The sequence below is a fragment of the Zosterops lateralis genome (genome assembly GCF_965231275.1).
Source record: "Zosterops lateralis genome assembly, chromosome: 34".
Classification (NCBI taxonomy): domain Eukaryota; kingdom Metazoa; phylum Chordata; class Aves; order Passeriformes; family Zosteropidae; genus Zosterops; species Zosterops lateralis.
The window spans coordinates 267489-290108 of NC_139794.1; the positions used below are offsets into that span (position 1 = coordinate 267489).

The 22620-nt window shown below is 40.4% G+C and overlaps 1 protein-coding gene across 2 annotated transcripts; it reads left to right on the plus strand.

Moving 5' to 3' along the window:
* On the plus strand, window positions 1-19288 carry EIF4A1 (eukaryotic translation initiation factor 4A1). 2 transcript variants are annotated; one of them, XM_083881538.1, is made up of 12 exons: window positions 1-27; window positions 655-703; window positions 1894-2026; window positions 2886-2921; window positions 3009-3112; window positions 6308-6476; window positions 7796-7905; window positions 9745-9888; window positions 13725-13862; window positions 15349-15438; window positions 16777-16856; window positions 17306-19288. In XM_083881538.1, the coding sequence occupies exons 1-12, from the start codon at window positions 5-7 to the stop codon at window positions 17448-17450; spliced, it is 1221 nt and encodes a 406-aa protein (XP_083737664.1). In that variant the 5' UTR covers window positions 1-4; the 3' UTR covers window positions 17451-19288. The 2 variants fall into 2 exon arrangements, with proteins under 2 accessions (XP_083737664.1, XP_083737663.1); XM_083881537.1 differs by lacking the exon at window positions 2886-2921 and having other exon boundaries at window positions 2973-3112.
* The last annotated feature ends 3332 nt before the right edge of the window (window positions 19289-22620 follow it).

Consider the following 22620-nt stretch of genomic DNA (forward strand, 5'->3'; position numbering starts at 1 on the left):
GGAGATGTCGGCGAGTCACGACAGTCGGTGCGATCAAAAACGGGGAAAAAAGGGACGGGAAAAGGGAAAAAGGGGAAAAATAAGGGGAAGGGGAATTGAGGAAGGGGCGGATGAGATTTTTGAGGGGGAAAATCAGCGCGATTTCTACTTAAAGGGGATTTAAGGGAAGCGGGCGGTGAGGGGGGGGGTCCGGCCGCCATTTCGCGGTTTTTTCTTTGGAGAATTTCCTTTTTTTTCCCCTTTTTTTCCAAATTTCCTTCCTTGCCGCTTTCCCCTCTTCGCTTTTTATCTTTTTTTGTTATTTTTTCGCGTTTTTTCTCATTTTTAAAATTTTTTTTTAGAGATTTTTCCTTTCCCTCCCCCTCCCCGCCCACGTGGTCGGCGCCGCGCGCGCGCCTCCATTGTCCCCCCCAGGCCGTGCGTGGTGACGTCACTCCCAAAACGCGTTTGCCCATTGGTCAATCCCGACCAATGAAGAAGCCGGAAATGGGCGGAGCTTTTTTTGAGGGAACTTCCGGTGGCGCCGCGTGGTCGGGGAAGGGGGATGGGGATGCACTTCCGGTCACGTGGGAGGGTGAGAGGAGAGGGCGGCGGTGACGTCACGCTGTAATGAGTGACGTCACGGTGACGCGATTTTTGATGTCGTCCCGGCAGATCCCGCGAGAGCGGCCCCGAGGGGATGGAGCCCGACGGGGTCATCGAGGTCAGAGACTGGGACGGGACTGGGAAGGGTTAAAATCAAACTGGGATGGACTGGGGGGGAACTGGGAGAGAATGGGAGGGACTGGGAAGGGTTAAAATTAAACTGGGAGGGACTGGGGGGGAACTGGGAGAGAATGGGAGGGACTGGGAAGGGTTAAAATCAAACTGGGAGGGACTGGGAGGGACATCAGGGGTTACTGGGACAGACTGGGAGGGACTGGGAAGGGTTAAAATCAAACTGGGAGGGACTGGGGGGGAACTGGGAGAGAATGGGAGGGACTGGGAAGGGTTAAAATCAAACTGGGAGGGACTGGGGGGGAACTGGGAGAGAATGGGAGGGACTGGGAAGGGTTAAAATCAAACTGGGAGGGACTGGGAGGGACATCAGGGGTTACTGGGAGGGACTGGGAAGGGTTAAAATTAAACTGGGAGGGAGATTTGGCCTCACTGGGATGAACTGGGAGAGGTTTGGGAGTTACTGGAAGGGTCTGGGAAGGGTTAAAATCAAACTGGGAGGGACTGGGATGGACTGGGAGGGGTTTGGGAGTTACTGGGAGCAACTGGGAGGGACTGGGATGAGTCAAAGTCAAACTGGGAGGGACTGGGATAAGTTAGCGCCAAACTGGGAAGGACTGGGAGAGATTTGGGGGTTACTGGGAGCGACTGGGAGGGATTAAAGTCAAACTGGGACGGACTGGGAGTGACTGGGAAGGGTTAAAGTCAAACTGGGAGGGACTGGGATGGACTGGGAGGGGTTTGGGAGTTACTGGGAGCAACTGGGAGGGAACTGGGAGGGACTGGGATGAGTCAGAGCCAAACTCGGAGGGACTGGGGGTTACTGGGATGGACTGGGAGGGACTGGGAAGGGTTAAAGTCAAACTGGGATGGACTGGGAGGGGTTAGAATTAAACTGGGAGGGCTCCAAACCAAACTGGGAGGGACTGGGAGGGGTTAAGGTTTAACTGGGATGGACTGGGAGGGGTTTGGGGGCTACTGGGATGGACTGGGAGGGGTCAAAACCAAACTGGGATGAACTGTGAGGGCTCCAAACCAAACTGGTCTTACTGGGCCAACCCCTCCTATTTACTGAGACTGGTCTGTACTGGTTTATACTGGTCTATACTGGTCCATGGGGGTCTGTGGGGGTCCGTACTGGTTTTAACTGGTCCATACTGGTCTGTACTGGTGCAGAGCAACTGGCACGAGGTGGTGGACAGCTTTGACGAGATGAACCTGTCGGAGGCGCTGCTGCGCGGGATCTACGCCTACGGCTTCGAGAAACCCTCGGCCATCCAACAGAGGGCAATCCTGCCCTGTATCAAAGGTAAACTCACCTGGACAGGTGTCCCAGTTCAGCCCAGTATAGACCAGTATAACCCAGTATAGAGCGGTGTAACTCGGCCTACGGCTTCGAGAAACCCTCAGCCATCCAACAGAGGGCAATTCTGCCCTGTATCAAAGGTAAACTCACCTGGGCGCACCTGGACACACCTGACAGGTGTCCCAGTTCATCCCAGTTCATCCCAGTATAGACCAGTATGGCCCCAGTGCTCCCATTCCATCCCAGTGTAACCCAGTCTATGGATTGGAGAAACCCTCGGCCATCCAACAGAGGGCGATCCTGCCCTGTATCAAAGGTAAACTCACCTGGGCACACCTGGACACACCTGGGAACACCTGACAGGTGTCCCAGTTCATCCCAGTATAGACCAGTATAACCCAGTATGATTCATCCCAAGGCTCACCTGTCCTACACCTGTGATTGACACACCGGGGACACACCTGTGTATGCATTACACACCTGTAGGGACACACCCACACCTGTAACTCACCTGTAACACACGTGGGACACACCTGTAGGGACACAAACACACCTGTAACTCACCTGTAGGGACACACCTGTGCATACATTACACACCTGTAGGGACACACCCACACCTGTAACTCACCTGTACGGACACACCTGTGTATGCATTACACACCTGCAGGGACACACCCACACCTGTAACTCACCTGTTCACACCTGTAACTCACTTGTAGGGACACACCTGTAACACACCTGTAGGCACACACCTGTGCATACATTACACACCTGTAGGGACACAAACACACCTGTAACTCACCTGTAGGGACACAAACACACCTGTTCACACCTGTAACTCACCTGTATTTACCTGTTCCAGGCTATGACGTCATCGCCCAGGCGCAGTCGGGCACAGGTAAAACCGCCTGGGACACACCTGTAACTCACCTGTATTTACCTGTCCTAGGTTATGACGTCATCGCCCAGGCGCAGTCGGGCACAGGTAAAACCGCCACCTTCGCCATCTCCATCCTGCAGCAGGTGGAGCTGGAGCTCAAGGCCACCCAGGCGCTGGTGTTGGCGCCCACCCGAGAGCTGGCCCAGCAGGTGAGCACCAGGACGGACCAGTATGGACCAGTATAAACCAGTTTGGACCAGTATAAACCAGTTTGGACCGGTTTGGGGGGGTTTAGACCAGTATAAACCAGTTTGGGGTGATGGGAATGGGAGGAGAGCGCCACCTAGTGGATGTTGGGGAGGGTGTGGGACCTGAGCAGGGACCAGTTTAGACCAGTATGAACCAGTATAAACCAGTTTGGAGGGGTTTTAACCAGTATAACCCAGTCCAAACCAGTATAACCCAGTATAACTCACTCCAGACCAGTATAACCCAGTCCAAACCAGTATAACCCAGTATAACTCACTCCAGACCAGTATAACCCAGTCTGTCCTAGTCTGTATTGGTCCAAACCATTACAAACCAGTATAACCCAGTATGAACCAGTATAACCCAGTATGAACCGGTATAACCCAGTATGAACCAGTATAACCCAGTCCGTACTGGTCCGTCCCAGTCTGTCCCAGTCCAAACCAGTAAAAAACCAGTATAAACCGGTATAACCCAGTCCATATCAGTCCATCCCAGTATAAACCAGTATAACCCAGTCCATACTGGTTCATACCATTACAAACCAGTATAACCCAGTCCATACTGGTTCATACCATTACAAACCAGTATAACCCAGTATAAACCAGTATAACCCAGTTTGTATTGGTCCATCCCAGTCCATCCCAGTATAAACCAGTATAACCCAGTCCAGACTGGTCCTTACAAGTCTATCCCAGTCCAAACCATTATAAAGCAGTATAACCCAGTCCAAACCAGTATAGCCCAGTCTGTCCCAGTCCAAACCAATATAACCCAGTCCATACTGGTTCATCCCATTATAAACCGCTATAAACCAGTATAACCCAGTCCTAACTGGTCCATACCATTATAAACCAATATGAACCAGTATAACGGGGTCCATCCCAGTCCAAACCAGTATAACCCAGTCTGTCCCAGTATAAACCAGTATAACCCAGTCTGTCCCAGTATAACCCAGTCCATACTGGTTTGTCCCAGTCTGTCCCATTCCAAACCAGTATAACCCAGTCCATACTGGTTCATACCATTACAAACCACTATAAACCAGTATAAACCAGTATAACCCAGTCCAAACCAGTATAAACCAGTCTGTCCCAGTATAAACCAGTATAACCCAGTCTGTCCCAGTATAAACCAGTATAACCCAGTTTGTATTGGTCCAAACCAGTATAACCCAGTATAAACCAGTATAACCCAGTTTGTATTGGTCCAAACCAGTATAAACCAGTATAAACCAGTATAACCCAATCTATCCCAGTCCAAACCATTATAAACCAGTATAACCCAGTATAAACCAGTCTATCCCAGTGCAAACCAGTATAACGGGCTCCAAACCAGTCCAAACCAGTCCAAACCAGTATCCCCCAGTCCCCGCCGCCTGGGCAGGGCGCGGCCCCGCGGCCTCGGTCCCGAATCCAAACTGGTCTATACTGGTCTATACTGGTCTGTACCACTCCAAACCATTATAAACCATTATAAACCAGTATAACCCAGTCCAAACCAGTCCAAACCAGTATAAACCAGTATAAACCAGTATAACCCAGTTCAGTTCCCCGCCGCCTGGGCAGGGCGTGGCCCCGCGGCCTCGGTCCCGAATCCAAACTGGTCTATACTGGTCCATCCCACTCCAAACCAGTATAAACCAGTCCAAACCAGTATAAACCAGTTCCCCGCCGCCTGGGCAGGGCGCGGCCCCGTGGCCTCGGTCCCGAATCCGGCGGGGAAAGAGCAGAAGGAGCTCCCAGTTCATCCCAGTCCAGCCCAGTGCCCGGACTGGTTCAGCCCTGGGGGACACGCCCATTGCGGTGACGTCATGGTGATGTCATGGCGTGACGTCATTGTGAAGGGGGAGGGGGAAAGGCGGGAAAACAGAGAAAATTTGGGGGAAAATGGGAAAAATTTGGGTTTTTTGGGGAGTTTTTGGGGTTTTTTTGGGAGTTTTGGGGGGTTTTGGGGTTTTTTTGGGATTTTTTAGAGGTTTGGGGGAGTTTTTTTTGGTTGGGGTTGGGTGATTTGGGGGACTTTTTTTTTTTGGATTTTAGGGGGGGTTTGGGATTTTGGGGTTTTTTTGGGATTTTGGGGGATTTTGAGGCGTTTTTTGGGAGTTTTGGGGTTTAATTTGGGGGTTTTTTTGGGGTTTTGGGGTTTTGGGGTTTTAGTTTTTTTGGGGATTTTGGGGGTTTTTTGGGCAGGTTTTTTTGGGTGTTTTTAGGGGAGGATTTAGTGGGATTTTTGGTGCAATTTTTGCGTTTTTAATGGGATTTAAGTAGGAATTTGGGGATTTTTTTTGTGTTTTTAATGGGATTTTGGGGGTTTTTTTGGGGATTTAGGAGTTTTTAAAGGGATTTGAGTAGAAATTTTTAAAATTCGGGTGTTTTTAATGGGATTTAACTGGGGATTTGAGAGTTGGGGGTTTTTAGAGGGATTTAAGTGACCATTTTGGGTTTGGGGTTTTAATGGCATTTTTAATGAAATTTTGACACTTCTAATGCGATTTAAATGGGAATTTTTGTATTTTTTAATGGAATTTAAATGGGAATTTCTTTGATTTTGGGGCTTTTAAAGGGATTTGGGTGTTTTTAATGGGATTTAAGCAGAAATTTTTAGAATTTTAGGGTTTTTAATGGGATTTTCAGGATTTTAGGGTTTTTAATGAGATTTAAGTGACGATTTTGGGGATTTGGGATTTTAATGGGATTTTCACTGGAAATTTGACATTTTTAACGCGATTTCAGTGGAAATTTCTTTGATTTTGGGGCTTTTAAAGAGATTTGGGTGTTTTTAATGGGATTTTAGTGGTGTTTTTGGGATTTTAATGGGATTTAAGTAGAAATTTTCAATATTTGTGGGTTTTCAATGGGATTTAAGTGACCATTTTGGGTTTGGGGTTTTAATGGCATTTTTAATGGAATTTTGACACTTTTAATGCGATTCAAATGGGAATTTTTGTATTTTTAATGCCATTTAAGTGGAAATTTCTTCTATTTGAGACTTTTAATGGGATTTGAGTATTTTGAATGTAAATTTCGCTGCAATTTTGACATTTTTGCTGCGATTTTTGCTACAATTTCAACATTTTTAACCCGATTTTCGCTGCGATTTTTGCGTTTTCAACGGGGTTTTTTTCCCCAATGAATAAATTAACCATTCCCCAGATCCAGAAGGTGGTGATGGCGCTGGGGGATTACATGGGCGCCTCGTGCCACGCCTGCATCGGCGGCACCAACGTCCGGGCCGAGGTGCAGAAGCTGCAGCTGGAGGCGCCGCACGTCGTCGTCGGGACCCCGGGACGGGTCTTCGACATGTTAAACAGGAGATATCTCTGTGAGTGGGCACAAAATCGGGATTTTGAGGTCGGAAATGGAATCAGGGACCCAAAAAACCCCCAGAAACGGCCCCAGAATGGCCAAAAATGGGGAAAAAATGGGTTAAAAAAGGGGTAAAAATGGACAGAAAATCAGATTTTTCACATTTAAATTGGAGATATTTGTCTGAGTGACCCAGAAAATCTGAATTTTGAGGCCAGAAATGGAATCAGGGACCTTGAAAACCCTGAAAAAAGTGTCCTGGGAAATCCAAAAATGGGTAAAAATGGGCAAAGAATGGGGAAAAAATAAGAAAAATTGGACCGAAAATCGGATTTTTGGCATTTAAATCGGAGATATCTCTGTGAGTGAGAAAAAAATCACAGATTTGAGGCCAGAAATGGAATCAGGGACCTTGAAAACCCTAAAAAAGTGCCCCAGAATGGCCAAAAATGGCAAAAATTTGGGTGAAAATGGGTTAAAAATGAGATAAAATGGACAAAAAATTGGGTCTGGGACAGTTCAAGGGGAGAAAGTTATTTTAATGACCCCAAAAATGGGGATTTTGAGGCCAAAAATGAAATCAGGGACCCTGAAAACCCCCAGAAATGGCCCCAAAATGGTGAAAAATGGCAAAAATTTGGGTTAAAAAGGGGTAAAAATGGACGGAAAATGGGATTTTTGCCATTTTGGTCGCCGATATTTTTGTGGGGAATGGGGGAATTTTGGGATTTTTGATAAATTTTGGGAATTTTGTGTCCCCGATGATGATCTGCGTGTCAGCTGACCCCGGGCCGGGGGGGCGGGGCCTCGTGTCCTGCGGGGCCCCTCCCCCACCCGGGGGCTGATCCCGAGCAGGAACTGAGGGGAGACCCCAAAATACACAAAATACACAAAATTTCACCCAAAAAAACCCCCAAAATTTGCTCAAAATTTGCCCAAAATTCACTTAAAAATCACCCAAAAACCCCCAAAAACCCTCTGAAATTTCGCAAAAAATTCACTCAAATTTTGCTCAAAATTTACACAAAAATTACACAAAATTCATTTAAAAATCACCCAAAATTCACCCAAAATTCACTCAAAAATTCACCCAAAATTCACTCAAAATTCACCCAAAATCTACACAAAAATTACACAAAATTCACTCAAAAATTCACCCAAAATTCACCCAAAATTTACACAAAAATTCACCCAAAATTTACTCAAAATTCCCCCAAAATTCACCCAAAAAACCCCAAAATTCACCAAAAATTCACTCAAAATTCACCCAAAATTCCCCAAAACCCTCCATGATTTTTTTAACTTAAAAAATTTCCCAAAAATCTTTATTTCCAGCCCCAAAATTCATCAAGATGTTCGTCCTGGACGAGGCCGACGAGATGCTCAGCCGGGGCTTCAAGGACCAAATCTACGACATTTTCCAGAAACTCAGCGGGAACACGCAGGTGGGGAAACCCCAAATCGCCCCAAAATATCCCCAAAAAAATATTAAAAATTTAAATTTTGGGGGTTAAAAAAAACCCCGAAAAAAAAGGAGAAAAAATGAGCGAAAAAAATGAAAAAAAAAAAAAAATTAATGAAAAAATTAAAAAGTGGAGTCGCAGCGCCCCCTGGTGACCGCGGTGGGTAATGGCGGGACGGGCATTTTGGGGAGAAATTTGGGAATTTTTTGGATTTTTTTGGGGATTTTTGGGGGTTTTGGGAGGTTTAAGATGTCTCAGAAAATTTGGGGATTTTTTGGGATTTTTAGGGATTTTTTTAGGATTTTTTAGAGGATTTTTAGAATTTTTTTCAGGATTTTTTTTGAATTTTTGAAGGAAATTTTAAGGATTTTTAAAGGGAGATTTTTGGAAATTTTTTGGGGAAAATTTGGGGAAATTTTGAGGATTTTTTGGGATATTTTGGGGGTTTGGGGAGGTTTGGGATGTCTCAGGAAATTTGGGGATTTTTAGGGATTTTTTTAAAGGGATTTTTAAAGATTTTTAGGAAATTTTTTAGGAAAATTTTAGAGAATTATGGGGGGTATTTTTGGGCATTTTTTGGGGATTTTTGGGGAAATTTTGGGGGTTTGGGAGGTTTGGGATGTCTCAGAAATTCTGGGAATTTTTAGGGATTTTTTGGGGATTTTTTGGAGGATTTTTGGGAGGATTTTTAGGGATTTTTTAGGAATTTTGGGGATTTTTTGGGATTTTTTTGGAAGTATTTTTAGGGATTTTTGGGGGCAACTTTAAGGACTTTTAGAGGGATTTTTTGGGGGATTTTGGGGAAAATTTTGGGAATTTTTTGGGAATTTTGGGAGATTTTGGATTTTGGGAATTTTGGGGGATTTTTTGGGTGTTTTTTTGGAGGATTTTTAGGAATTTTTTTGAATTTTTGGGGGGAATTTAAAGGATTTTTTGGGGGGGTTCAGGAATTTTGGGGAAATTTAAGGTTCTGACCCCATTTTTTGGCCTCTAAATCCCATTTTTTGGGTTTCTTTCCCCATTTTTCATGTTCCTTTCCTATTTTTTGGCCTCTAAATCTCATTTTTCAAGGTCCTTTCCCCATTTTTTAAGGTCCTGATCCCGTTTTTAAACCCCAAATCCCATTTTTTCGCCTCTAAATCCCATTTTTTATTTTAAAATCCCATTTTCTGGAGTCAAAATTCCATTTTTCAACCCCAAAATCTCATTTTTTAATTTCCTTTTTCCATTTTTTTTGGCTCCTGATCCCATTTCTGGTCTTTAAATCCCTTTTTTTAGTCCCCAAATCCCATTTTTTGGGCTCTAAATCCCATTTTTTAGTGTCCAAACCCCATTTTTTGAGGGTTAAAATTCCATTTTTTTAGGGTTAAAATTCCATTTTTCATGGTTTTTTTTTTCCCATTTTTGGTCTCTAAATCCCATTTTTTGTGGTCCTTTCCCCATTTTTGGGGTCCAAATTCCATTTTTTGGGCTCTAAATCCCATTTTTGGGGCTCTAAATCCCATTTTTTGGTTCCCAAATCCCATTTTTTGGTCCCCAAATCCCATTTTTGGGCTCTAAATCCCATTTTTGGGGCTCTAAATCCCATTTTTGGTCCCCAAATCCCATTTTTGGGGCTCTAAATCCCATTTTTTGGTTCCCAAATCCCATTTTTGGGTTCCCAAATCCCATTTTTTAGTGTCCAAACCCCATTTTTTGGGTGTTAAAATCCAATTTTTCATGTTTTTTTCCCCGTTTTTTTTCTCCAAACCCCATTTTTTGACTCTAAATCCCATTTTTTCGGGTGTAAATGAATTTATTTTGTATTTTCCCTGCCCCCAGGTGGTTCTGCTGTCGGCCACGATGCCCCTGGACGTGCTGGAGGTGACCAAGAAGTTCATGAGGGACCCGATCAGGATCCTGGTGAAGAAGGAGGAGCTGACCCTGGAGGGGATCCGACAGTTCTACATCAACGTCGAGAGGGAGGTGGGAAATTCAGGAGTTTTTTAAAAATTTTTTGGTTTTTTAAAATATTTTTTTAGAGATTTTTTTGGGATTTTTTTGGGAATTTTTTGGGATTTTTTAGGGAAATTTTAAGGGGATTTTTAAGGATTTTTTAGGGAATTTTTGGGGAATTTTTTGGGGATTTTTCGGGATTTTTTGGGGATTTTTTGAAGATGTTTTGAGGGATTTTTTGAGATTTTTAAATGGTTTTTTTGGGAATTTTTTGAGAATTTTTTGGATTTTTTAAAAGATTTTTTTAGGGATTTTTTAGGGATTTTTTTGAGAATTTTTTTGAAATTTTTTTGAGAATTTTTGGGGAATTTTTAGGGATTTTTTGGGAATTTTTTAAAGATTTTTAGGGATTTTTTGGGGATTTTTTGAGATTTTTTTGGAATTTTTTGAGGATTTTTTAGGGATTTTTTAAGGAATTTTTTGGGGGATTTTTTTTTGGAATTTTTTGAGGGTTTTTTGAGATTTTTTTGGGATTTTTGGGAATTTTTTGGGAATTTTTTAAAAATTTTTGGGGGACTTTTTGGGATTTTTTTTTGGATTTTTTTGGAGATTTTATTGGGATTTTTTTGAAATTTTTTGAGGATTTTTGGGGTATTTTTTAGGGATGTTTTAGGGATTTTTTGGAAATTTTTTTGAGAATTTTTGGGGAATTTTTTTGAGATTTTTTGGGGGATTTTTTGGGATTTTTTTGAGATTTTTTTGGGATTTTTTTGAAATTTTTTGGGATTTTTTAGGGATTTTTTGGGATTTTTTTGAGGATTTTTGGGGGATTTTTTGAGAATTTTTAGGGAATTTTTAGGGATTTTTTGGGAATTTTTTAAAGATTTTTGGGGATTTTTTGGGGATTTTTTGAGATTTTTTTGGAATTTTTTGAGGATTTTTTAGGGATTTTTTAAGGAATTTTTTGGGGGATTTTTTTTTGGAATTTTTTGAGGGTTTTTTGAGATTTTTTTGGGATTTTTGGGAATTTTTTGGGAATTTTTTAAAAATTTTTGGGGGACTTTTTGGGATTTTTTTTTGGATTTTTTTGGAGATTTTATTGGGATTTTTTTGAAATTTTTTGAGGATTTTTGGGGTATTTTTTAGGGATGTTTTAGGGATTTTTTGGAAATTTTTTTGAGAATTTTTGGGGAATTTTTTTGAGATTTTTTGGGGGATTTTTTGGGATTTTTTTGAGATTTTTTTGGGATTTTTTTGAAATTTTTTGGGATTTTTTAGGGATTTTTTGGGATTTTTTTGAGGATTTTTGGGGGATTTTTTGAGAATTTTTAGGGAATTTTTAGGGATTTTTTGGGAATTTTTTAAAGATTTTTGGGGATTTTTTGGGGATTTTTTGAGATTTTTTTGGAATTTTTTGAGGATTTTTTAGGGATTTTTTAAGGAATTTTTGGGGGGATTTTTTTGGAATTTTTTGAGGGTTTTTTGAGATTTTTTTGGGATTTTTGGGAATTTTTTGGGAATTTTTTTGGAAATTTTTGGGGGATTTTTTAGGGAAAATTAAAGGGGATTTTTTGGGAATTTTTTGAGAATTTTTTTGGATTTTTTGGGGTTTTTTTAGGGATTTTTTGAGAATTTTTTTGGGATTTTTAACGGATTTTTTAAATAGATTTTTTGAATATTTTTCGGGATTTTTTGGGGGATTTTTAGAGATTTTTTGGAATTTTTTTGATGATTTTTGGAGATTTTTTGGGGATTTTTTAATGAATTATTTGGGAATTTTTTGGGATTTTTTTGGGGATTTTTTGGGAATTTTTTTGGAATTTTTTTGGGATGTTTTTGAGGATTTTTTGAGAATTTTTTGGGAATTTTCTTGAAATTTTTAGGGGATTTTTTGAGAATTTTTTGGGATTTTTTTTGAGGATTTTTAGAGATTTTTTAGGGATTTTTTTTGGGATTTTTTTGAGTTTTTTGGGGATTTTTCAGATTTTTTGGGGGATATTCAGGTTTTTTAAGGAATTTTTAAAAGGGATTTTTGGGATTTTTAGAGATTTTTGGGAGTTTTTGGAAAATTTTGGGGGTGTTTTTTTGAGGATTTTTGGAGATTTTTTGGGGCAGTTTTTGGGGAATTTTTGGGGTTTCTTGGGGGACATTTTGGGAAAATTTTTGGGGATTTGGGGAATTTTTAATGGATTTGGGAGGGGGATTTTTTAAGTAATTTTGGGGAATGTTTGGAGGTTTTGGGGGATCATTTTGGGTCCATTTTTGGGTCATTTAAGGTCTATTTTGGTTCAATTTTGGTAAATTTTTGGGTAAATTTCGGGTCCCCCTTTCTCACCCCTCCCCCCTCTGCCCCACCCCTTTTGTCCCCCCTCCTCTGCCCCTCCCCCACCCCCATTTACCCCTCCCCCACCCCATTTTGGGCTATTTTGGTCCAATTTTGACTCATTTTTTAACATTTTTAACTCATTTTTAACCGTTTTTTGTCCAAATTTCGTGTCTCTGCCCCTCCCCCACCCCCCTGTGCCCCTCCCCCACCCCCCGCATGGTCTCAGGATTTGTGGGCGTGGCCGGGCGTGGCCCCCCCGCAGTGACCCCATGCCAGAGCAGCCCCTCCCCCCCCCCCCCGAACCATGGGCCGCCCCTCCCCCACCCGTGGGAACGGCCCCTGAAAGGGGGGGGACACCCCTGGGGGGAGGGGCAGGGTTGGATGAATTTGGGGAATTTTGGGGAATTTTTGGGGAAAATTTGGGGAATTTTAGGGCAGTTTTGGGAAATTTTAGGGAATTTTTGGGGTAATTTTGAGGCCGTTTTGGGCCAATTTTGGAGAATTTTTGGGTGATTTTGGGGCAAATTTGGGGGAATTTTTGGGGGAGTTTTGGGGAATTTTTTTGGGGGAATTTCGGGTGATTTTAGGGAATTTTTGGGGGAATTTTGAGGGAGTTTTGGGGAATTTTTGGTAAATTTTGGGTCAGGTTTGAATTATTTGGGTCATTTTTTGGTAATTTTGGGGCCATTTTGGGGTAATTTTGGGTGAGTTTGGGTAATTTTGGGTCCAATTCGGGGCAGTTTTGGGCAATTTTGGGACCAATTTGGGGCATTTTGGGTCAATTTTAGGGGAGTTTTGGGTGAGTTTGGATAATTTTAGGTCATTTTGGGGCAGTTTTTTGGGACAATTTTGGGGAATTGGGAAAATTTGGGACCAATTTGGGGAATTTTTGGGTAATTTTGGGGCAGTTTTGGGTCATTTTGGGTAATTTTGGGGCAGTTTTGGGGAAATTTGGGTCCAATTTGGGGAATTTTGGGTGAGTTTGGGGCATTTTGGGTGATTTTGGGTCAAATTTGGGTAATTTTGGGGCAATTTGGATCCAATTTGGGTCATTTTGGGTGGTTTGGGGTCAATATTGGGGCATTTTTGGGTCATTTTGGGGCAGTTTTGGTCGCTTTAGGGTCACTTTGGGGTCAGTCACTGGTCAGTGGTCACTCAGTGGTCACTCAGCGGTCACTCAGTGGTCACTCTCCCCCCGGAGTGGAAGCTGGACACTCTGTGTGACCTGGGGGTCACTCAGCGGTCACTCAGCGGTCACTCAGCGGTCACTCTCCCCCAGGAGTGGAAGCTGGACACTCTGTGTGACCTGGGGGTCACTCAGCGGTCACTCAGCGGTCACTCAGTGGTCACTCTCCCCCAGGAGTGGAAGCTGGACACTCTGTGTGACCTGGTGGTCACTCTGGGGTCACTCGGGGGTCACTCAGTGGTCACTCTGGGGTCACTCAGTGGTCACTCAGTGGTCACTCAGCGGTCACTCAGTGGTCACTCAGGGGTCACTCAGTGGTCACTCCCTGGTCACTCAGTGGTCACTCTCCCCCAGGAGTGGAAGCTGGACACTCTGTGTGACCTCTACGAGACACTGACCATCACCCAGGCCGTGATTTTCATCAACACTCGCCGCAAGGTCGACTGGCTGACGGAGAAAATGCACGCCCGGGACTTCACCGTGTCCGCGATGGTCAGTCTGGTCACTCTGGGAGGGGTCAGTGGTCACTCAGGGGTCATTCTGGGGTCATTGGGGTCATCAGGAGTCATGGAAAGGTCAGTGGGGTCAGTGATGGTCAGTGGTCACTCTGGGGTCACTCAGGGGGTCACAGGTCACTGAGGGGTCAGTGATGGTCATTGGGGTCAGTGATGGTCAGTGGTCATTCATGGAGAAAATGCACGCCCAGGACTTCACCGTGTCCGCAATGGTCACTCTGGTCACTCTGGGGTCAGTCCAGGGGTCATTTGGGGTCATTAAATGAGGGGTCAGGGGTCACGCCCGGGACTTCACCGTGTCCGCGATGGTCAGTCTGGTCACTCTGGGGTCACTCTGGGGGTCAGTGGTCACTCTGGGGTCACTCAGGGGTCACTGTGGCCATCAGGGGTCAGTGATGGTCAGTACAGGGGTCATTGGGGTCAGTGGTCACTGGGGTCAGGGGTCACTGGGGTCAGGGGTCATCAAGGACTGGCTGACCAAGGAAATGGACACCAGGGATTTCACTGTGGTCAGTCCAGGGGTCACTCGGGGTCAGTGATGGTCATCAGGGGTCAGTGGTCACTCAGGGGTCACTCAGGGGTCAGTGGTCACTCTGGGGTCACTCTGGGGTCACTCAGGGGTCAGTGGTCACTCTGGGGTCACTCTGGGGTCACTCAGGGGTCAGTGGTCACTCTGGGGTCATTCAGGGTCAGTGGTCACTCTGGGGTCACTCTGGGGTCATTCAGGAGGTCAGTGGTCACTCAGGGGTCAGTGATGGTCATTTTGGGTCAGGGGGTGAAGGGTCAGAGAGAACTTTTAATTTAAAAAATTTAAATTTTATTTGTGGAGATGGAGCCAAAAAAAGGGGAGGGGCCTGAGGGAGGGGGAGGAGCCAAACCCCAAAGTTTGTGTTAAAAAATAAAAAGTTTGGGGTAAAAACATAAAAAAAATTGGGTTAAAAATCAGAATTTTAATTATGAAGAATGACAAAAAAAAAAAAAAAAAAAGAGGGAGGAGTCAAAGAAAAAGGGGGAGGGGCCAAACCCCCCAAAATGTAAATTTAAAATTTAATATTTTTGGGGATAAAAAAAATCAGAATTTTTGGGGATAAAAAATCAGAATTTTTGGGGTAAAAAAAATCAAAATTTTGGGAAAAAAAAATCAGAATTTTGGAAAAAAAAATGAGAATTTTTGGGGTGAAAAAAACAGAAGTTTTGGGGTAAAAAAAATTTCAAAATTTTTTGGCTTGAGGGAGAAGTTTAAGGTTGTGGGCGTGGCCTGAATTTTGTGGGCGTGGCTTTAAAGGGTGGGAGGGGGGAGTGGCCAAACCCCAAAATTTGAATTCAAAATTTAAAATTTTGATTTAAAAAATCAGAATTTTTTAAGATAAGGGACAGATTTAACACTGGGGGCGTGGCCTGGGATTGTGGGCGTGGCTTTCCCGGGTGGGCGTGGCCTGTTGTGACCCCGCCCCTTTTCCCAGCACGGGGACATGGACCAGAAGGAGCGTGACGTCATCATGAGGGAATTCCGGTCGGGGTCCAGTCGTGTCCTGATCACAACCGACCTGCTGGTCAGTGCTGCCCCTCCCCCACCCACCCCAGAGACCCCTCCCCCACCCCCCAAAAAAATCCCTAAAAAAATCCTCAAAAAATCCCCCAAAAAATCTCCAAAATTTGAATATTTAGGGTAAAAAAAAATGAAATTTTGCTCCTCCCCCACCCCCAAAGACCCCTCCCCCACACTGGGAAAAAATTCGGAGAAAAAATCCCCAAAAAAATCCAAAAAAAAATTGAATTTTTAAAAGATTTTTGGGGTTAAATATTAATTTGTGCCCCTCCCCCCCCTAAAAAAAACATCCCCAGCTCGGCCTGGCCCCTCCCCCACCCTGATCTGACCCCTCCCCCACTCCCCAAAAAAATTTGGAAAAAAATTCCCAATAAAAACATCCAAAATTTTAATTTTTACGGGTACAAAAAAAATGAATTTTTGCCCCTCCCCCACCCTCAGGCCCCTCCCCCACCCTGGAAAAAAATCCCAGAAAAAAACTCCAAAAAAATCCCAAAAAAATCCTAAAAAAATCTCCAGAATTTGAATTTTAAGGGTAAAAAATTTCATTTTGGCCCCTCCCCCACCCTGGGACCGACCCCTCCCCCACCCTCGGGCCCCTCCCCCACCCTTAAAAAAAAATTGAGAAAAAAATCCAGAAAAAAACCCCCAAATTTTAAAGTTTTGGGGTTAAAAAATGTCATTTCTGCCCCTCCCTCACCCTAAAAAAATCCAAAAAAAAAAAATCCCCAAAAATTGGATGTTTTCGGGTAAAAAAAAAATTATTTTCTGCCTCAAAAATCTCCCAAATTTTGGGGAATTTTTTTCCCACTTTTATCCTCCAAAATTTCCCATTTTTGCCCCATTTTTCCACTCAAAATGCTTTAAAATTGGGGATTTTTTCCCCCCAATATTTTCCCCATTTTTCTCCCTTCAAAATTGCCCCAAATTTTGCAATTTTTTTCCCAATTTTTTTCCCATTTTTTCCCCTGAAAATGCCCCAAAATTTGGGATTTTTCCCCCCAGTTTTTTCCCAAATTCCCCAAAATTTTTTTTCCAATTTCCTCCACAAAATACCCCAAAATTTCAATTTTTTTTTTTCCCTGTCCCCTCCTTCAAATTTTTCTTCATTTCCCCCAAACTTTCCTTTTTTTTTTTTCCTGAAAAATTTCCCAAATTTGGGAGATTTCACCCCTCTAAAATTTCGTGATTTTTTTCACCAGAAAATCCACCAAAATTCGAGATTTTTTCCATAATTTTTTCCCCAAAAAACCCCAAACTTTGACATTTTCCTCCACCCTCCCAAAACCCCCCTAAAATCCCCCAAAATGCCCCAAAATTTTATTTTTTTTCCCCATTCCAGGCTCGGGGCATCGACGTCCAGCAGGTGTCGCTGGTGATCAACTACGACCTCCCGACCAATAGGGAGAATTACATCCACAGGTGGGCGGGGCTTGAAGGAAAGGGGGCGGGGCTTGGGCAAAAGGGGGCGGGGCTTGGGGAAAGGGGGCGGGGCTTAGAAAAAGTGAATGGGGCTTAACCAGGGCAAGGCTTAAAGATCAAAAATTTATTTTAATTCCCTTTACATTATAAATGACATTTTAAATTACAATTTAATTAGTTTTAACTTGCTAAATTTCATTTTATTTTACTTTATTTATTTCAATTTATTTAATGTTAAATATTTTTCACTTTAACGTTTTAAATGATTTTCACTTATTTAATATAATTATTATTTTAATTTATTTTGACATTTTTTAAATTCTTTTTTTTAATTATTTTGATTGGCCACGGTGGCTGGTTTGGCCAGTTTATTTTTTAAAATTTCTTCTTAAAAATAATGTCAAAATTTAATTTAAATTTATGCTAATTTATGCAAATTGCCGTTCCAGGATTGGCCGCGGGGGGCGGTTTGGCCGGAAGGGCGTGGCCATCAACATGGTGACGGAGGAGGACAAACGGACCCTGCGCGACATCGAGACTTTCTACAACACCAGCATCGAGGAGATGCCGCTCAACGTGGCCGATCTCATCTGAAAACGGGAATGAAACATCCCGAAACAGCCACAAAATCATCCCGAAAATATCCCCAAATCCTCCCCAAAAATTCACCTTTTTACCCCCTTTTTTTCAGATTTTTTTGGATTTTTTTTGGATTTTTTTCGGATTTTTTTTGGATTTTTTTCGGATTTTTTTCAGATTTTTTTCGGACTTTTTTCGGATTTTTTTGGAATTTTTTTAGAATTTTTTCGGATTTTTTTTCAGATTTTTTTCCAAATTTTTTCTCTTTTTTTTCCCATTTTTTCCCATTTATTTCGGATTTTTTTCCGATTTTTTTCTGAATTTTTTCAGGTTTTTTTCCCATTTTTTTTCCCATTTATTTCGGATTTTTTTCAGATTTTTTTCTGAATTTTTTCTCTTTTTTTTTTCCATTTTTTCCCATTTATTTCAGATTTTTTAAAGATTTTTTTTCAGAATTTTTTTCTCTTTTTTGTTTTCCATTTTTTCCCATTTATTACAGATTTTTTTCAGATTTTTTTCTGAATTTTTTCTCCTTTTTTTTCCCATTTTTCCCATTTATTTTGGATTTTTTTCAGATTTTTTCTGAATTTTTTCTCTTTTTTTTTCCCATTTTTTTCCCATTTATTTCGGATTTTTTTCAGATTTTTTTCTGATTTTTTTCTCCTTTTTTTTCCCATTTTTCCCATTTATTTCGGATTTTTTTCCGATTTTTTTCTGAAATTTGTCTCCTTTTTTTCCATTTTTTCCCATTTATTTCAGATTTTTAAAAGATTTTTTTTCAGATTTTTTTCTCTTTTTTGTTTTCCATTTTTTCCCATTTTTTTCAGATTTTTTCTGAATTTTTTCTCCTTTTTTTTTCCATTTTTTCCCATTTATTTCGGATTTTTTTCAGATTTTTTTCTGAATTTTTTCTCTTTTTTTTTCCCATTTATTTCGGATTTTTTTCTGAATTTTTTCCTGATTTTTTTTTCCTTTTTTTTCCAATTTTTTTCCCCATTTTTCCTGCTTTTTTCCAATTTTTTTTTCTAATTTTTCTAATATTTTCCCTAATTTTTTCCTCTTTTTATTTTCTGATTTTTTAAAATATTTTTCCTCTTTTTTTCCTGATTTTTTCCCCTTTTTTCCCCATTTTTTCCTGATTTTTCCAAAATTCTTTTCAACTTTTTTTCTGACTTTCTTCCCATTTTTTCCTGATTTTTTTCACTTTTTCCTCTCTTTATTTCCCAAATTTTCCCCTTTTTTTCCTCCTTTTTTAAACATTTTTTCTCTTTATTTTTTTCTTAATTTTTCCTTCCTTTTTCCTGAATTTTTTTCTGTTTTTTCTTCCCATTTTTTCCCAAAATCTTCATTTTTTTAGGTCATTTTTCTGCATTTTTGGGCTGCTCTCCCCCTTCCCTTTTCCCCAATTTTTTCCCAAATTTTCCCCAATTTTTTCCCAAATTTTTCCCAATTTTTTCCTGTTTTTTCCACTTTTTTAAAGTCATTTTTACCAATTTTTAAAAATGGTGCTTTTTACCCTCCCCCCCCTCAATTTTCCCCATTTTTTCCCAAATTTTTCCCAAATTTCCCCCATTTTTTCCCAAATTTTCCACAATTTTTCCCAAAATTTTCCCAATTTTCCCCCAAATTTTTCCCCATTTTTTCCCCAATTTTTTCCCAAATTTTCCCCAAATTTTCCCATTTTTGGGGCCATTTCTATGAATTTTAGGAGTGGTTTTAAATTTACATTTTTCTCCTTTTTTTCCCAATTTTTGGGGTTTTTTTCCCAATTTTTGGGGTTTTTTTCCTCATTTTTTATTCTGAATTTTTCACTTTTTTAGGGTCGTTTTTATGGGAATTTTTTCTTAATTTTTCCCCAATTTTTCCTTTTTTTTTTCCCAATTTTTTCAATTTTTTTTCCAATTTTTCCCCAAATTTTTGGGGTTTATTTTCCCCTTTTTTCCCTAATTTTTCCTCATTTTTTTCCCATTTTTCCCCCAATTTTTGGGGTTTATTTTAAGTTTTTTCCCAATTTTTTCCCCATTTTTTCCCAAAATTTTCACTTATATTTTGGGATTTTTCCCCAAATTTTGGGGTTTATTTTTCCATTTTTCCTCATTTTTTTCCCCATTTTTTCCTAAATTTTTCACTTATTTTTCATTATTTTTCCCCAAATTTTTGGGGTTTAATTTCCCATTTTCCCCCAATTTTTCCCCATTTTTTCCCAAATTTTCCACTTATTTTTCAGGATTTTTCTCCAAATTTTGGGGGATTTATTTTCCCATTTTCCCCAATTTTTTCCCTATTTTTTCCCAAATTTTTCACTTATTTTTTGGGATTTTTCCCCAAATTTTTGGGGTTTAATTTCCCATTTTTCCTCATTTTTTTTCCCCATTTTTTTCCAAATTTTTCACCTAATTTTTAGGATTTTTCCCCACTTTTTTTAGTTTTATTTTCCCTTTTCCCCCAAATTTTTTTCCTCATTTTTCCCAATTTTTTTCCTCATTTTTCCCCATTTTTTCCCAAATATTTCACTTAATTTTCATTATTTTTCCCCAAATTTTTGGGTTTATTTTCCCCATTTTTAGGTCAATTTTCCTGTCTTTTTTTACTCCTAAAAATCACTTTTTAAAAATAAATTTTCCCCATTTTCCCTCAATTTTTATAACAAATTTAAACCAATTTTGGGCTTTTTTGGGGCCTTTTTTATTCCTGATTTTTTAAGAAAAAAAATCACTTTTTTAAAGATTTTTTTTAGGATTTTTTTGGGTTTTTTGGGGGGTTTTTTTTGGGAATTTTTATTTTTTTTTTTTAATAAACGTCACTTTTTGGGGGTCCCCACCCGCCCCTCCCCCCTTTCCCCTCCCCCCCCTTTTGTAACGTTTATTTATTCAAATAAAAAAAAAATAAAACGATTTTGGGACAAAAAAAATTTGAATTTTTTTCGAGTTTTTATTGGTGGGAATTGGGGGAGGGGAAGGGGAAAATTTTGGGGGTTTTTTTTGTCGATTTTGGGGCAAAAATTTGGGTTTTAAACCTGAAAAAATTAAATTAAAAACATTAAAATTGGGGGTTTGGAGCTTTTAAAATACCAAAAATTGAGTTAAAAACAAAAAAAATTCTCAAAATTTGGGGTTTTGGACCTTTAAAACACAAAAAATTTGGGTTAAAAATAAAAAAATCGTCAAATTTTGGGTTTTGGGCCTTTAAACCACAAAAAAATGGATTAAAAATATAAAAATTCTCAAAATTTAAGTTCAAAACACCAAAAAACCTCAAAATTTGGGTTCTGGACACCTGAAAACACCAAAAAATTTTGTTTAAAAACTAAAAATTGATCAAATTTTGGGTTCTGGACCTTTAAAAACATGAAAATTTGGGTTAAAAACACCAAAAATCCTCAAAATTTGGGTTCTGGACTTTTAAAAACACCAAAATTCATTTTTTTGACACAAAAATCCTCCAAAATTTGGGTTAAAACCACTAAAAATTGTCAAAATTTGGGATTTGGACCTTTAAAAACCCCAAAATTTTGGGTTTAAACCTTGAAATGCCCCAAATTTGACTCAAAATTCCCTGAATTTGCCTCTAAAATCTCCAAATTTGGGTCTAAAGTCACCAAATTTTGGGTTTGAACTCCCCAAATTTGGGTTTAAACTTCCCAAATTCAACTCCTCAAATGTGGGTCAAAAATCTCTAAATTTTGGGTCAAATTTTTCCAAATTTGGATCCAAAATCCCCCAAATTTTGGGTCTTAAATTGACCAAAAATTGGGTCTAAATTACCCAAAATTTGGGTCAAAATTCACAAAAATTTGTGTCTAAAATCCCCAAATTTTGGGTCTCAATTCTCCAGATTTTGGGTCTGAATTGCCCAAATTTTGGGTCGAATTTCTCCTAAATTTGGGTCAAAAATACCCCAAATTTTGGGTCAAAACTCGCCAAATTTTGGGTCTAAATTCCCCAAATTTTGGGTCAAAAATACCCCAAATTTTGGGTCTAAAATTCGCCAAATTTTGGGTCTAAATTCCCCAAATTTTGGGTCAAAAATACCCCAAATTTTGGGTCTAAAATTCGCCAAATTTTGGGTCTAAATTCCCCAAATTTTGGGTCTGATTTCTTTTAAATTTGGCTTTGAGATCCCCAAATTTTGGGTCTAAAAATCTCCAAATTTGGGCTCTAAAATCCCCAAATTTTGAGTCTGAATTCTCCAAATTTTGGGTCTAAAGTCACCAAGTTTTGGGTCTGAATTGCCCAAATTTTGGGTCTAAAATCTCCAAATTTTGGGGCTGAATCCTCCAAATTTGACTTTGAGATCCCCAAATTTTGGGTCTAAAAATCTCTAAATTTCGGGTCTAAACTCACCAAATTTTAGGTCTGAAATTTCCAAATTTCAGGTCTGAATTGCCCAAATTTTGGGTCTAAAATCTCCAAATTTTGGGGCTGAATCCTCCAAATTTGACTTTGAGATCCCCAAATTTTGGGTCTAAAAATCTCTAAATTTCGGGTCTAAACTCACCAAATTTTAGGTCTGAAATTTCCAAATTTCAGGTCTGAATTGCCCAAATTTTGGGTCAAAATTCTCCAAATTTTGGGGCTGAATCCTCCAAATTTGAGATCCCCAAATTTGGGTCTAAATGCCCCAAATTTGGGTCTAAATGCCCCAAATTTTGGGTCTAAATGCCCCAAATTTGGGTCTAAATGCCCCAAATTTTGGGTCTAAATGCCCCAAATTTGGGTCTAAATGCCCCAAATTTTGGCTCTGAATCCATTTCAGAATTTGGGTCTAAATTGATCCAATTTCGCATCTAAATTCTCCAAATTTGGGTCAAAAATCTCGAAATTTCAGTTCCAAAACTCCCCAAAATTCGGGTCGAAATCCTCCCAAATTTGGGTCTAAACTGACCAAATTTCGCATCAAAAGTCCCCTAAATTTGTACCTAAAATCCCCATATTTTCATAAAAATTTCCCAAATTTTTGCCTAACCCCACCAAACTTGGGCCGAAATTCCCAAATTTTGGGTCGAAAATTCCAAATTTTCGCTCCAAACCTCCAGAATTTGGGTCTAAATTCCTGAATTTTGTCTCTCCAAAGCGGCAGCGACTCTGTCCCGGATCCTCTTCCCCTCCTGGGTGTCTCCTGGGGGGCTCCGAGGTGGCGATTTTGGGGAATTTTGGGGCGATTTCGGTGAAAATTGGGATTTTTT

Bases quoted from the DNA above. Each gene is read 5' to 3' on its own strand.
- EIF4A1 (XM_083881538.1), top strand. From the start codon at position 5: ATGTCGGCGAGTCACGACAGTCG. The intron at 28-654 runs GTGCGATCAAAA...TCGTCCCGGCAG, and splicing joins TCGGCGAGTCACGACAGTCG to ATCCCGCGAGAGCGGCCCCG. The intron at 2,922-3,008 runs GTAAAACCGCCT...AGTCGGGCACAG, and splicing joins CCAGGCGCAGTCGGGCACAG to GTAAAACCGCCACCTTCGCC.